At 35.3% G+C, this 15193-nt stretch overlaps 1 protein-coding gene across 1 annotated transcript in view; it reads right to left on the bottom strand.

Annotated features, from left to right (window-relative positions):
- Nucleotides 1-15193, bottom strand: part of ENPP1 (ectonucleotide pyrophosphatase/phosphodiesterase 1) — a 71343-nt gene that overhangs the window by 16221 nt on the left and 39929 nt on the right. Inside the window, exons 5-16 of the mRNA XM_052645631.1 lie at nt 15086-15146; nt 13944-14041; nt 12007-12086; nt 11014-11133; nt 9860-9969; nt 7496-7561; nt 7118-7190; nt 4866-4974; nt 3524-3655; nt 1994-2025; nt 1085-1212; nt 46-115 (exon numbers count right to left, since the gene is read on the bottom strand). Of these exons, the coding sequence (XP_052501591.1) occupies nt 46-115; nt 1085-1212; nt 1994-2025; nt 3524-3655; nt 4866-4974; nt 7118-7190; nt 7496-7561; nt 9860-9969; nt 11014-11133; nt 12007-12086; nt 13944-14041; nt 15086-15146 (1079 nt within the window). The remainder of the gene's footprint in view (nt 1-45; nt 116-1084; nt 1213-1993; nt 2026-3523; nt 3656-4865; nt 4975-7117; nt 7191-7495; nt 7562-9859; nt 9970-11013; nt 11134-12006; nt 12087-13943; nt 14042-15085; nt 15147-15193) is intronic.

Below are 15193 nucleotides of genomic sequence, written 5' to 3'. Positions count from 1 at the left end.
TTTTTTCTTCAGATATAATTTTTAAAGTAGAATAGGTTTACTCACTTGCATATTCAAAAATGCATTATCAGAGCCATGGAATCCACTTCCACAATATTTCCTTTCTGAAGGATTCCTAATTGTCACATAATACGAATTATTAATGCCAAGTCCACTCATAAAGCAAAACCAACACTCATGACATTATTTCCATTAATGTAACTATTTTTTGATATTTAACAATTTATTTGTAAAAATTTTACCGTTTAGCCTAAAGGAATGCTTGGAACATAGTAGATGTTCACTAAATATTAGTTCTCTCATGAGGATAAGGACCTTCTCTTTCATATTCTTTTTTCTAAACACTGAAAGCACAGTTCTCTAATAAGGGAGAGACAGTGTAATTCTGTTGACTGAATTCTGGTTTACTGCTTAGGTTTTGCTGGACAGAGGTATGTATTTATCATCTCTGGCTTCCTGGCTTCCAAGAGTTAATGGTCAAGTTTGACACATTAACAATATGCACGATCCAAATAATTTGCTGAACATACCAATAAACTGAGGTTTTAGTTTAAAACTAAACTGATGGATTTAGTATAACAAGAATGAAAAAAAACAGCTCTGTCTAATGAAGATGGTAATTGCTCATTATTATAAAGTAAAGAGCTTTTGCCAATCATTTGTTAGACTTTGAAGGTATTATTAGGCATAACTATAACATGTAGAAGAGACACAATGGCAAGTGGAACATAAGAAATAATCAAGATGGATGTGAGGGGACAGAGCAGTGGTTCTTAGCTGGAGGTGGCCCCCTCTCCCCAGGGAATTGCAGCAATGCCTGCAGATATTTTTTGTTGTCACAACTATAGACAGTACTTTTTTATCTAGTGAATAGAAGCCAGGGATGTTTTCAAATATCCCACAACACACAGGACAGCTCCCCAACACAAAGAATTATCTGATCCCAAATGTCAATAGTCCAAGGCTGAGAGAAACTGGGACAAAAGAGAACCATACTTGAAGTCTTCATATTACATCATCATTGGAAAGGACCCAGTGGTTACCTTGAATGACTAGGTTTACCTGAGAGACTGTCAGAACTTACAATGCAAGTTGCCACTGAGGATCCAAATAGAACGTCAAGGGCTCAATTCTGTCATTTTTGGCAAAATGCAAACGCTTGGGTAAGAAATGTTTCAGGTAAGGTCTGAAGTGCTGGTTTGGTTCCTGGCACTGAAATTGTAAGAGGCAAAGGAAAAGCATTATTTCCACATTTTCTTAAGTGTAAACTGCTCTTAAAATTGCTTCCTAAGTCCATATGAATTTTTTTCTCCCAAACGTTTGATCAGTATGCCCAATAAGTCATAGATGCAAAAATAAGTGAGTTTTCACTACTTATATAATGTACAAGTTGCATATTCTCAACTATTGTACATTCTTATTTTATAGGAAATCATAATTATTGCCTAAGAGTCCTAGTCCTCAATTTAGTCCTTAGATTGAGTCACTAGTTTATATTTGTGCTACTACTGATAATCTATTTTCAAATACTCTTATAATAACTTTAAGAACTTTCTTTAAAATTGTAAGAATTTTCATCAAGTATAAAAATGGAATATAGGTAAATCAGCACTAGGACAAAGTTTAAGAAATCAACACCAGAAAAACTGGTAGGAAATATATTATAATGCTAAGTGTTTATGGTAGTATGGCTACAGGCTTTCCCCTCCTATTGTTTTCAATTATTTCTTGTACTGTCATATAAATTTAATAATGTCAATAAATAAATTATTAAAATTTTAAAAACCTACATTATTAAGATATGTCCTTAAAGACCTTTAAAAACTACAGGGCATTTAAATGTTGGCCCAGATACTCAAAAAAAAAAAAAGAAAGAAAATAGATTAGGTTAAAATCCTACAATCTCCCAATCAAATACTAAAACTTTCTTCTAAATATATTTTATACAAAACTAGCAACAAAACGGTAATAGGGAAAAAAAAAAGATACTCACAGAAAGATTTTTGGCGATGCCTTCATAATCAACTGAAGAGAGGAAAAGATAAGAATAGTTGAATGGTATGCTACCATTAAAAATAATACACAAATATAGCACGTCAGACACAAATCCATTTAAAACAATCACATACTACTTTAATAATTTTTCTTAAGTAGTAATTAAAACTTGTTATTGTACAAGTTAGAGTCTATGCTTTGGGTTACTATGTCAATATATGTGCATAACAATTTTCCTGGAGAGAAATCTACTTCTCCTCATGAATATTCAACCATATCTACTGAAACATATAACACTGCATATACCCAAACCTAATCCAACCCTGATGACTGTCAGAAAAATCTCTTTTCTCTTTCCATTTCAAAGGTAATTATAACAGAATAATAAACGAAACTGCTGTTAGTATTTTAGAATTACCAAAGATGGTAATCGAAAAGAAGGGTATAACAATCAGTTCTTAACCAGACTAGATTTTCAAAAGAATGAATATTTAAAATTTCCTGGCAGTTTGGGTATGACATGTGGTCAAGAGAGAATGGGAAATTTCTTCTTCTCTACTCACAAAACACATTCTCATTGTTTTTTGGAATAGTTTAAGAAAGTCATTTCTGAGAACAGAAATTAGTTGCTTATAGAATTAATTATCTCAGCCAGCATTCCTCCTCATAATGGAATATTATCCTATAACATCTGTAAGTTATTTTAATGAAATAATATTAATTAAAGTTGAATAAATGTAGCTGAAAATTTGAGCTTTTCCCCTATAAGTAATCTTGAATCCAACACAAGCAAAATATGAAAGTGAAAGTGTTACTCGCTCAGTCGTGCCTCTGAGACTCTTTGCGATGCCATGGACTTTAACCCGCCAGGCTCCTCTGTCCATGGAATTCTCTAGGCAAGAATGCTGGAATGGGTCGCCATTCCCTTCTCCAGGAGATCTTCCCAACCCAGGAATCGAACCCAGGTTTCCTGCATTGCAGGCAGATGCTTTACCATCTGAGCCACCAGGGAAGCCCAAGAAAAATATACATGATAACATAAAACTGTACCAAGCTCATCAACTAATATTCTTAGTCATGAATAACAGGTAAGTGGTTAGACTTGTGCCCTCACATCCAGTTCCATAAAATCCCTTTGGGTGCAGAAGGCCAGTCCTGGATATTTAATCATGAAAAAGAAATTAATTGATCATCTTTAATTTAAAGATATGATTCAGAGGAATGTATTGTAAATATAGAGCTTTCCCAGGTGGTGCAGTGGTAAAGAATTCACCCGCCAATGCAGGAGACTCAAGAGATGCAGGTTCGATCCCTGGGTCAGGGATCCCCTACAGGGGATCCCCTGCAGGAAGATCCCCTACAGTAGGAAATGGCAACCCACTCCAGTATTCCTTCCTGAAGAATCCTATGGACAGAGGAGCATGGCAGGCTACAGTCCATGGGGTTACAAAGAGTCAGACACGATTGAGCATGCACACACTAACTGTAAATATAATCATATTCAAAATTAGCACAGAGATATACTTACATGAATAGTATTTATCTGGAACATCAGAGGGTCTCAGTCGAGCTGCAGGTCCATATACAACTTTAACATCTTTAGTATCTCCCAAGTATTTATTCAGATACACATATTTCTTACAACTGCCTTGTTCCATGCCTAGGAGAAAAAAAAAATCCCCAAACATGTTGCAACCTTAATAAAAAAACTTTAACATGTAGGACAGAATTTCTTTCACTCTCGGAATTAAAATCAATAAACATGAGGTCAGCACTCACGATGGGCTTCCTAGGTGGCGCTAGTGGTAACGAACATGCCTGCCAGTGCAGAATACTTAAAAGATGTGGGTTCGATCCCTGGGTCAGGAAAATTCCCTGGAGGAGGGCATGGCAACTCGCTCTAGTATTCCTGCTTGGAGAATCCCATGGACAGAGGAGCCTGGTGGGCTACAAGTCCACGGGGTCACAAAGAGTCGAAAACGACTGAGGTGACTTGGCACACATCCAACTATCACACTTGTGACAGCTGAACACCTAACAGGTAAGGCTCAGAGTTTCACATACATCTACCGCTTCACTTAAAGCAAATATTTTCCCTTGTCTTCATCCAAAATTAGTTCAGTGTTTCTTATCTATGTATTACAATATTTGTATGTGAATGAGGAAGAATATCACAGTTTTAGCCTGAATATGAAAGCACAGTTATTTTCTCAGAATCAACTAGTATATTAACTAGGAGTATAAAACACTCATCTCATTTTCAGACTGGAGGCTTCTTTAGAATACATCTTCTTAGGACTGTTTCTAGAAATAGTTTTCCATAATTATTTCTGAAGCAAACAATAATAACAACAAGAACAAACAAAAAAAAAGAAGCTTTTTCTGATTTTTCTGTATACACATTGCTTTTACAGTCCCAAGTCTGCATACAAACATGTTCTAAAGGTCACAGTAACTAAGAGTTAGATCAAAATACCGCCAAAATTAACACATACTCCCCTTAAAAGTCAGATTTATCATTTTAGAGAAAATAGAAGAAGCACATAATAATCTGTTCAAAGTATGCCAAAAATGTTTAGAGTAGATTTACCAAAATTTAATATTGAAAAAAAATTGTTTTAACTCTCCAAGTTCCTGATGTAAGTCTTCCCCAAATCAGGAGATAAGTGCATTGTGGTTAATAAGCTCTTAGGTGTCTGTGAGTTCTGTGTTTCACTTGTATGTTATATTTAATGTAGTGCTTTCTAAAGGTTCTCCACAAGAAATAATTAGCTATAAAAGTCAGAGGAAATAATAAAACATTAATCAATCAAGTCAACTTCTGGAAGCTCCATTTAACCTGAAGGATAAATGATATAAACCCAGGTTACCATGATCTGAAATAAGGATGAGGTTCAAGCATCTATGCAAGTTCAGCTCCTTCAGACCATCCATCAGCATGCCAACCATGTTGTCAACTCTCTGCAAAGCTCTGATGACCTAAGAAAGGGAAATAATCTCATGTCATGCAGTTAAAAGTATTCACGGAATGCTTCTTAGAGTTCTGCGTACTTAATTTTTTAAAACTAGAACTTCTAGGAAAAAAAACTCATTATTTCCAAACAAACTGCATTATTTTCCATACGAATGTCACAAGGACACAGAATGGCATATGGTTTTGGCAAACTGCCTTTGGTATTTCTCTCCTCCTCTCTTCCAGCAAAATCACCCGAGGGAAATTCTTCTGCAGCTTTGCCTATAGCAAACCAGTCTAATCTTTACTTGCAGTCTGTGTATTTTACTTTATTACAAAACACGCTCTTTCAACATGATCTCACATTGATTGAAAGATATCCAAGTAACATGGACTGGAATTTTTAAGTATTACGACAAAGTAGGTTTTTTAATGAGCCAATAATACTAGCATTTAACCAAATTTAAAAATTAATGAATATGATTTGAAATGCAATGGACTGGACCCTGAATGAAGATGAATCAGAAAAGCAGTTATGTTGGTAAATCTTTCAATTCAGTTCAGTTCAGCTGCTCAGTCGTGTCCAACTCCTTGAGACCCCATGAACCGCAGCACGCCAGGCCTCCCTGTCCATCACCAACTCCCGCAGTTCATCCAAACTCATGTCCATTGAATCAGTGATGCCATCCAACCATCTCATCCTCTGTCGTCCCCTTCTCCTCCTGCCCTCAATCTTTCCCAGCATCAGGGTCTTTTCAAATGAGTCAGCTCTTTGCATAAGGTGACCAAAATATTGGAGTTTCAGCTTCAACATCAGTCCTTCCAATGAACACCCAGGACTGATCTCCTTTAGGATGGACTGGTTGGATCTCCTTGCAGTCCAAGGGACTCTCAAGAGTCTTCTCCAACACCAGAGTTCAAAAGCATCAATCCTTCTGTGCTCAGCTTTCTTTATTGTCCAACTCTCACATCCATACATGACCACTGGAAAAACCATAGCCTTGACTAGACAGACCTTGGTTGGCAAAGTAATATCTCTGCTTTTGAATATGCTTTCTCGGTTGGTCATAACTTTCCTTCCAAGGAGTAAGTGTCTTTTAATTTCATGGCTGCAATCACCATCTGCAGTGATTTTGGAGCCCAGAAAAATAAAGTCAGCCACTGTTTCCACTGTTTCCCCATCTATTTCCCATAAAGTGATGGGACCAGATGCCATGATCTTCGTTTTCTGAATGTTGAGCTTTAAGCCAACCTTTTCACTCTCCTCTTTCACTTTCATCAAGAGGCTTTTTAGTTCCTCTTCGCTTTCTGCCATAAGTGTGGTGTCATCTGCATATCTGAGGTGATTGATATTTCTCCTGGCAATCTTGATTCCGGCTTGGGCTTCTTCCAGCACAGCGTTTCTCACAATGTACTCTGCCTAGAAGTTAAATAAGCAGGGTGACAATATGCAGCCTTGACGTACTCCTTTTCCTATTTCAGACCAGTCTGTTGTTCCATGTCCAGTTCTAACTGTTGCTTCCTTACCGGCATACAGGTTTCTCCAGAGGGAAATCTTTAGTGAACAGAAAAGTAATACTGGTCTTAAAATTTATATGATCTGATAATCCATTACAAAATGATCCTTAGAGTTACTTGTAGCCAAACTGTCCTAGAGATGGATCTTGAGTGAAAGAATAAAAATTATATTAGCATCTGGCCAATTGTTTAGACTAACATAAGAGGTACGGGAAACTTTCCTCCGTCTAGTGATGACAGGACCACACTGTCAGCCATGCATCTCCCACCTCTAAGAAAGAGCATCTCTGCTGAGCTGATGGACAGAATCAAAGCAAGGCACGCAGGGTTGTTAACTACCCTGAAGTCATTGAAGATAGGTTTTGCTGGAAAGAGTACAAAGGGTGGAGTGTGACAAGTCTCATTTGAAATTAAAAATACAGAATTTAACTCATCATTTGTTCAATTCAGCACCGTAGATAGTGTAAAATCAAACAATGCTCCCAGTTCCTTTTGATTAAAGTGCATCTTTTTGGTTTAATAGAAATGTCCTTAATACTCTTTCCAGAAATCATGGATTCTTACAGAATGATCAAGAAATCTGCTTCAAAGCAAGGTTCAGTTAGATGCTACCAGGTTTAATGGAAAAACCACTGGTAAAAATGTACTTACTTCACTGCTGACTGGTCCGTAAGAGTGACCCGAAGAATCTGGTTCTTCTAAATACAGAGTGTAAAAGTGTGGTCTAAATCAAACAGTATCAAAATGTAATATTTTACGAACACATTGTAAAACAGAATAGAAAGAATAATTCAACAAATGATAGTGAATAAAAGTTATACAGCACTGGGGTAACATTTCTAAAAGTGCTGAGAAATAATTTACATGTTTAGAATTCTTCAAAACGCGGCTGTAATAGTCACTAAAAAGTTCATTTGGATACAAAACCATCATAGCCAATAGCAAAGGTTTCTGTCATCTATTTAAAATATTCAGACATTTTAATAAAATAAATGAGTATTTTATGGTGGAAATTAATCATCTACATACCTTTCATCTTTAGGAAGCTGTAGCCACTTAAGAACGGCTAAAATTCTTTCTTCAAATGGTACTGAACTAAAATGAAAGATAAAATGAAACAAATATGTGACAAGTGTTAGGGTTTAAAATATCAATGTGTGTCTTACTGAAAACTGCATTCAGAGAGATTAAAACAATTCAAGACATCAAATGTGTTTGAAGCAATGTAAGAGTTTCATCTGAAAACTTAAAATTGTTTTCCTGACCTAGCAACAAACATTAAGTTTTTACACATATGAAAGTTGTTGTTGTTGATTATTGTTCAGTTACCCAGTCATGTCTGACTCTGCAACACCACAGACTACAGCACGCCAAGCCTCCCTGCCCCTCACCATCTCCCAAAGATTGCCCAAGTTCATGTCTACTGCAACGGTGATGCCATCCAGCCACCTCATCCCCTGATGTCCTCTTTTCCTTCTGCCCTCAATCTTTCCCAGCATCAAGGACGTCAGTGAGTCAGCTGTTCACATCAGATGACCAAAATACTGGAGCTTCAGCTTCAGCATCAATCCTTCCAACGAGTATTCAGGATTGATTTCCCTTAAGATTTACTGGTTTGATCTCCTTGCTGTTCAAGGGACTTTACACCGTTTGAAGGTATCAGTTCTTTGGCATTCTGCCTTCTTTACAGTCTCGCAATCATACATGACCACTGGGAAGACCATAGCCTTGACTATATTGGACCTTCTTTCGGCAGAGTGATGTCTCTGCTTTTCAACACACTGTCTAGGTTTGTCACAGCTTTCCTGCCAAGAAGCAATCATCTTCTGATTTCATGGCTGCAATTACCATCTGCAGTGATTTTTAGAGCCCAAGAAGAGGAAATCTGTCACTATTTCCACCACCCTCCTTCTATTTGCCATGAAGTAATGGGGCTAGATGTCATGATCTTAGTGGGTTTTTTTTTAATGTTTAGTTTTAAGCTGGCTCTTTCACTCTTCTCCTTCACGCTCATCAAGAGGCTCTTTAGTTCCTGTTCACTTTCTGCCACTGGAGTGGTATCATCTGCATATCTGATGTTGTTTTTCCCGTGTATCTTGATTCCAGCTTGTAACTCATCTAGCCTGGCATTTCTCATGATATGCTCAGAGTATAGGTTAAACAAACAGAAAGTTTGTAAAAAAAAAAAAAAAAAAAAAATGACAGTTGTAGTCAGGTCTAAAAATTTGCTTCCCGTTTTCTACCTGAGGATTTTATTCCTATACCTCAGAATAGGAACTGCCATGTCATGAATAACCCACATGTCAATATACTCTTTCAAGGGGACCTCATGAAGATGAACTCACTCATTGATGACTCTCAGTAAAACTGGGAAATGGACATTTGTTGGGCAGACAGTTCTCCAGGCAACAGTTTCTGGGCAGAATGAATGATATCTTCCTCTGGGCACACAATTTTGTTTACAGGTCTCCATCAGAGTGCTTGCCCAACCCCAATTACACTAGGTTGTTCCTTGAGAAGGTCTCTATCAGAACTTGAGAGGCCAGAGAATGTGTACCACTACTCGGCAAAATTCTCCAGGTCTAAGACAGTGCCTAGTGCATAGAATCTCAATTACCATCCATGGAATGAAATTAATGGCAAATAACAAGGTGCTCACATGAACCACAAAGAATTAACAGTAGCCTAAGGTTACCAAAGAAAATATGCATTTCTTGTTTGGAATTTATGAACTTTCCCTTTCGTCCCTCAAATACACTACTGTATTGGTTTTATGACATAAATTCCCCAAGTATAAGCCAAATTATTTTGCCACTCTCACTAAAATAATCCAAAGGGAGTCTTCCAGAAAAAAAGTTGTGTGTTTTTTTCCTACAATACCTCATGGATTTTGAATATCACAGGGAGATTACTCTAATCAGTTCCACTATAGATGGAATGTTTAAAAAAGTAATTTGAAAATGCAAATCTAGAGGTGCCATTAATATCTTCTTTCAAATAGTATTTTTGGACACCAAAGAGTCACTCCTACCTATGTCCTTTTAATACTTTCAGCTCCTTCTCCTAGTTCTTTCTTCCTGGAGTGAAAATGTTCAGAACCCCTACTTTCACCAGGACTTCAATTCTTATTCCTATCCAAAGATCTGAATGCAAACTCCAACATGTTACAACCAGTGCTTTCTAGAAAACCTCCAGAAAAAAAAAAAAAAAAAAACACCTCATCTAGTTTTACTGTCTATCTACCATCCATTTAAAACTCTTTGAAACAGAGTTCTTATTTTGATAGGTCTCATTTTTCAGATAACATATCATTCAAATGCTAGAACTCAGGCTGTGATAAGAAAATAAACTGTTCTATGCTATAGGTCCTAGAAAAAGTACAGTTATACATACACATTATAGATTTTATAGATGTCTGGGAAAATTCCATTAATTTTCACATCTGATCCTGGCCAAAAAAATGTGCCAGTCTTCAGGCCTTGATTTTTAGCTGTGAGCCAAATCTGGAGAAGACAAAGAAGGAAAATTAGGAAATTTTGTAAGCACTAATTTCTTAGGAAACTGTGTTCACGCAACTGCCAATGCTTTCCTCTCAAATGCTAGAAAGTTTTGATGTCAATAAGCTCCAGCAGTTAGCCTACAAAACAACCATGTAATGTGACTTTGAACAGCAGCAAAAAGAAATTAAATAATCAGAAATTAAGTTAACTTAAAGAATATAAACAATTGGTAACTCCTGCAACTTTTATAGACTTGCTTCTACTTAATAAGCTTCTGTTAAAAGAAAAAAAATCACAAAAAAAGAAAAATTCACAAATATACATATCTTTAACTTATTGACATATTTTGCTTATGTAACTTAACATTTATTGAGCACTTATTATTGCCAGTTACAGTTCTAAATGGTACTCCTATAAGCAACTTAGATTATTAAATACTTATCACAATAACTCTATGAGGTGGTTAACAGAATTATTTACAGTACAGAAAACTGAGGCACAGAAAGAATACTTTGCCGAAAAATCAGTTTTAAATGTCAGAGCTAAAAATCTGAAATTATAACTTGCAAATTAACATCATGCTCTTTTCCTTCTAAAAGGGATATCAAGACTATTCAAATAGACATAGAATTGTTGCGGCAATTTTTAAAAATTAAAAAGGAGAACACATCTAAATCACAATCAGAGAGAATCTTCTAAGTCAGCAAATGCAAACAATGTCATAGTTTACTCCTGAAGAAACAATTAGCTTTGTGTAGATCAAAGTATTACCCCCAGATTACTGCTCTTTGCTACTAGGACAAAAAGGTATCATTAAGCAGAAAAGAAAACTGGCTCAGAATAACCTGAACCCTACTTTGGAATAAAACATACAAAGATATAAGCTATATTTAGAGTTATCTGCATTTACCTCTATTTGCATAAGGATTGCACAAACAGTAGATTAAGTAGGTTCTTAAAAACTCCAGACGATCTGTCATTTTACTCTGATAGAAACAGATGAAAATAATAAAAAATAATTTTAATAGCTAAATTAAATAAACTCACTGGTTCTCCTTTGTACCACTCTGGGTTAAATTTCTCTTTGCTTTTAAGTGCAAAGTGAGCGTTCATTTGGGGATCATACATTTTATTGTCAATGATGCCATGGGATTCTGGATAGAGTCCCTAAAAAATATAAAATACAAGTTTTATGTAAGTTGTGAGTTTTTAATGTTAAGGTTACAGAACAAAATCATCAGAGAGAAATACACAGCTGAAGCTACAAGGAACTTAACCTAGCTTAAGGAGAGAAGAACAAAACACTGCCTATTATCAAAATACAACCACTGCTTAAGGTTTTATTTAGTACTTGTGTTTTAATTTATGTAACAGGAGAAAATAAATTAGGAATGGTAGCAGCCTCTTAATTTTGAAAAAAGTACTGAGCTGTCCTTTTGGATTGCTCAGTGAAAAATTTCTGCATAACAAAATCCTTTTTGATTGGGTCCAAGAATAGCTTGTACCAATATAAGTCAAAGTATTAATTCTCTGGCTTCAACCTTGAGGCCTAATGAATTCTACATTTTTTTTTTTTCTGGATCCAAATTAAATCTGAACGTGAAACAAAAAGAGAGCTGTAATCACATCTAGAGTCAGGCAAAGTGGTTTGCTTAGCCTCATACATTGAAATGATTGGAAAGATGGCTGAGGACCTGTGAGTGCAGACAATCTGGGGCTCAAATAAAGAAAGCTAAAAACTAATCAGAAAGAACAGAACCTAAGAATCTTAAACTGAAAGGGAATTAAGAAATCATTTCTTGGGGTCTTCAATCACCTCTTTTCACATATGGGAAATGCAGACCCAGAAGGTAAAGTGACTTTCCCAAAGTCACAACAGGTTAGTAGAAGAACAGGAACCAGAACCTCAGTTTTCCTGCTTAACTACACAATGAAAAAGAAGCTAATTTTTTCTGATCTGAAATCTGATTATTCTCTTGAAAAATGTTATATTTACATCTCACTTTTGTGAACATATAAAAATTGAAATGCAGAGCTTACTGTGACAATGCTGTAGTGATTGGGGAAAGTTTTTGTTGGATATACTGGTCTCATGTTTTTAGTATATGTCCCACAGGTTTCTACAAGAGGAAAAAAAGATTGTTATTAAATACAACTGACAGTCTGTTTCCTTCATGTGGCGTTGGTACCACAGACTTCTGAGTAATATTAAAACATGAATCCAGAAGGGATTTACAACTATATAAAAATTCAGGGTGAATTACAAAGCAACATTGTGGATTCAAACTCAATGCTGAGAGCCAGTTTTTCTTCTTAGTTAAAAAAAAATTAAAATAATTAAGCCAATGAAATCTTTATCCCATACTTACTAATAACATTAAGTTCCAGATGGACCATAATGATGCTTGCTAGATCTTTGCTATTACTTGGTGGTAACATATCTAAATACAACATGTAGTTTAAAAAGAAAACAAACAGCCAAAACAAAACTACAAACATCCATAGTAGCTAACTCAGCAAAATGAAAACAAGAATGAAGCAGTAGCTAGGAGGACAGTGTCCCACCCCAGAGTCCAAACCAGTTAACTCTAGACAAATTCAACACTGCTTTAATGACTAAAGGCATCTTCTGGCTTCAGGTATTAATACAAGAAGGACAGAAGTCAAACTGTTCCTGATTTAGCCCTAGCGTCACATTCCTCTTCTGCCTCTACCACTGAGGGAACATATAACTAATGATTCTAGCATTTCGATACCTCATACCTGAAAATATTCCTCAGGCTGGTACATGTCTATCTATCTCACTGCATTCCAAACAGTTCAGAATTACAGGCTACACTTCCTAATTACCCAAAGCAAGGACTTAAGTTAACTACGTATTGAGTTCCTTTCAACTTCACATATAGGTACCTAAGGCTCCTTAATTCTGAACTCAGGATATTGTATTTGATGCTATGGAAACAAACTTTCCTCCTGATGGTAACAAAGGGCCAGGTGCAAGCTTCAAAGCCCGTGATCCTGGCTGATAAGACAGTCTTTCTTGTCCATGTAAGCTCTTTCCTAAAGACTTTTATGTCAAATGATTATTTATAAACACTACTTTCTTCCCAGTAAAAATTAAAAACTGAAATTTTTAGAATTTCTCCAAATAACATTTTCTTACAAAAGAAGTATAATAAATGTACCTATGTGATTATGGAGAGTAATTTTGACATTTAAATATTCAAGTCCAGTAAATAATGTCTCAGAACTCCAGAAGAAGACCAAAATAATGAATTTACTTATTTCCATTTCAGTCCAGTATTACACTGTGGCTATTTATATATTGATCACTGATAACAAGTAATGTTCTTCAGCTTTTATACCCATAGTTAATTTTTTATTTTTTCAATAACAATGATACAAGTGGAACCCATATTACTGGTGGTTAATGTGATTTAAAACTTTTGCATTCATACTAAGAAAAGACTATTCTACTACTGCATTATTAACTTATATAATAATCACTTAATTAAGGCTTTAATTGAGATAAAGAAATTGAAAGGATGCCTCATGATACCAAAGGATAAATAACAAGTAAATATTCTATGTCTGCACTACTAGATTCATATAAGAAATACCTTCAGTTTTTGAAATTCTACTTTAAGATGTAGTCATATTAGATAAATAAGTATTTAATAGTTTGTCCACAAAATGAATCCAAAAGTCTAGGAAAAAAAAAAAAAGTATGTCTTATCCTTAACATCTGTAACCAAGAAATAAAAATCCCAAGATAATCATTATTATCTTAGAGTTATTTAAAAGGCAGTTTTAGAACAATTATAATATTAAAGACTAGGTCCTTATCACTAGGGTTTAACTCTTTTACAACAGAGAAGTTTGGTAAAACAGATTCTGCCATATTTTTCCGGAAAGAGACTGCCTCCTCAGTCTACTGACACTGTGGCACTCCAATAGTATACTCTGAAGTTACTCACTCAGCTTGCTAATAACAGGAAGAAGTCCACCCCAAGTGTGCAAATATTCTGCCCTGAAACCATCCAAAGAAAATAAGAGGGTAGGAGGTGTTTCAAACCTGGGTAATGAGAAAGAAAGAAAAAAAATGTGTAAAGAAGAAAGACACAGATCCGGTGAACATTTTCCACTGAGGTAAGGATGTAATCTAAGGTAAACTAACAAGCTCAACAAGCATCTTTATAAAGAATATTTTAGAAGTGTCTATATTCATATACATGAATTTGTATTTCATCATATACATTATCAAATAGTACTGACTGAGCACTCACACCATTTTGAGGCACCATACAGAGACCATCATTTATGGTCCCTGCTAATCCAAAAGCTAGATGAAATGCAACCAAAATGCAATAATATTTCTCCAATTTGCAAGAGAATAAATATTAACAAACAGCATATTCTAAATGTGTTCTTGTTTCTACTAGGACAGTTTTATAATGTTTAACAGTTTGGAAAAATCATTATTTTAAACACATAATATATTTCTGAAGATTAATAATTCAAATTATATAGATCTCAAGTGGAACAAAGATAAACATGTCTAACACTGTCATCAAATTTCCACTTTTCGAATTCTACACAAACCTTTCCTGATGACCTTATAAACATAAGGTATTGTATAAAATACTTTAGACAAAAAATAGAAAGTAGAAATTATAAAAATTATGTAACATCTTCTCATAGACATGTTATCCTGAAAATATATAAGTGAAACAAAAAAATTATTTTTTCAGTTGTAAAATAATTTGTTATAAGTTCAACTTGAAAAACTTCAAATGAAAGTAAAGATCATTTTTTCCTAAGAAGGAAAACACAAATTCTTCCACCCAACACTCATAAACATTAAATATTCATAACCTCTCTTTTTTTTTTCCAGGTTCTAGACCAGGAGTGGGAAGTGGGGGGGTGAAAGCTGGGGGGTCAGGGGAGAGGGTCATGCCATAATTACTTCTATACCACCAACGCCAAAAGAAGGCCTAACTAAAAATAATATTTATTGAACCAATGAATAATTATTATTATTTTTATCTTTTCAATTTGGAAAGAGAAAGAATGATATTCCTATGAAAGAAAGCATCAGTATCTCAGAGTAGAATCTTACCCTGCTGGGCACTGCGGTTCATCAATGCTGTCACATTCTTCTTCTGCCCAACTTTTCTCCCCTAAAATATTTTCAAGACGTACAGTGAGTTGAACACATTCAACAGAA

Source organism: Budorcas taxicolor, chromosome 9, assembly GCF_023091745.1.
Source record: "Budorcas taxicolor isolate Tak-1 chromosome 9, Takin1.1, whole genome shotgun sequence".
Classification (NCBI taxonomy): Eukaryota; Metazoa; Chordata; class Mammalia; order Artiodactyla; family Bovidae; genus Budorcas; species Budorcas taxicolor.
The sequence above is the reverse complement of the archived record's forward strand: the minus strand, read 5'-3'. Positions and strand labels throughout refer to the sequence as shown.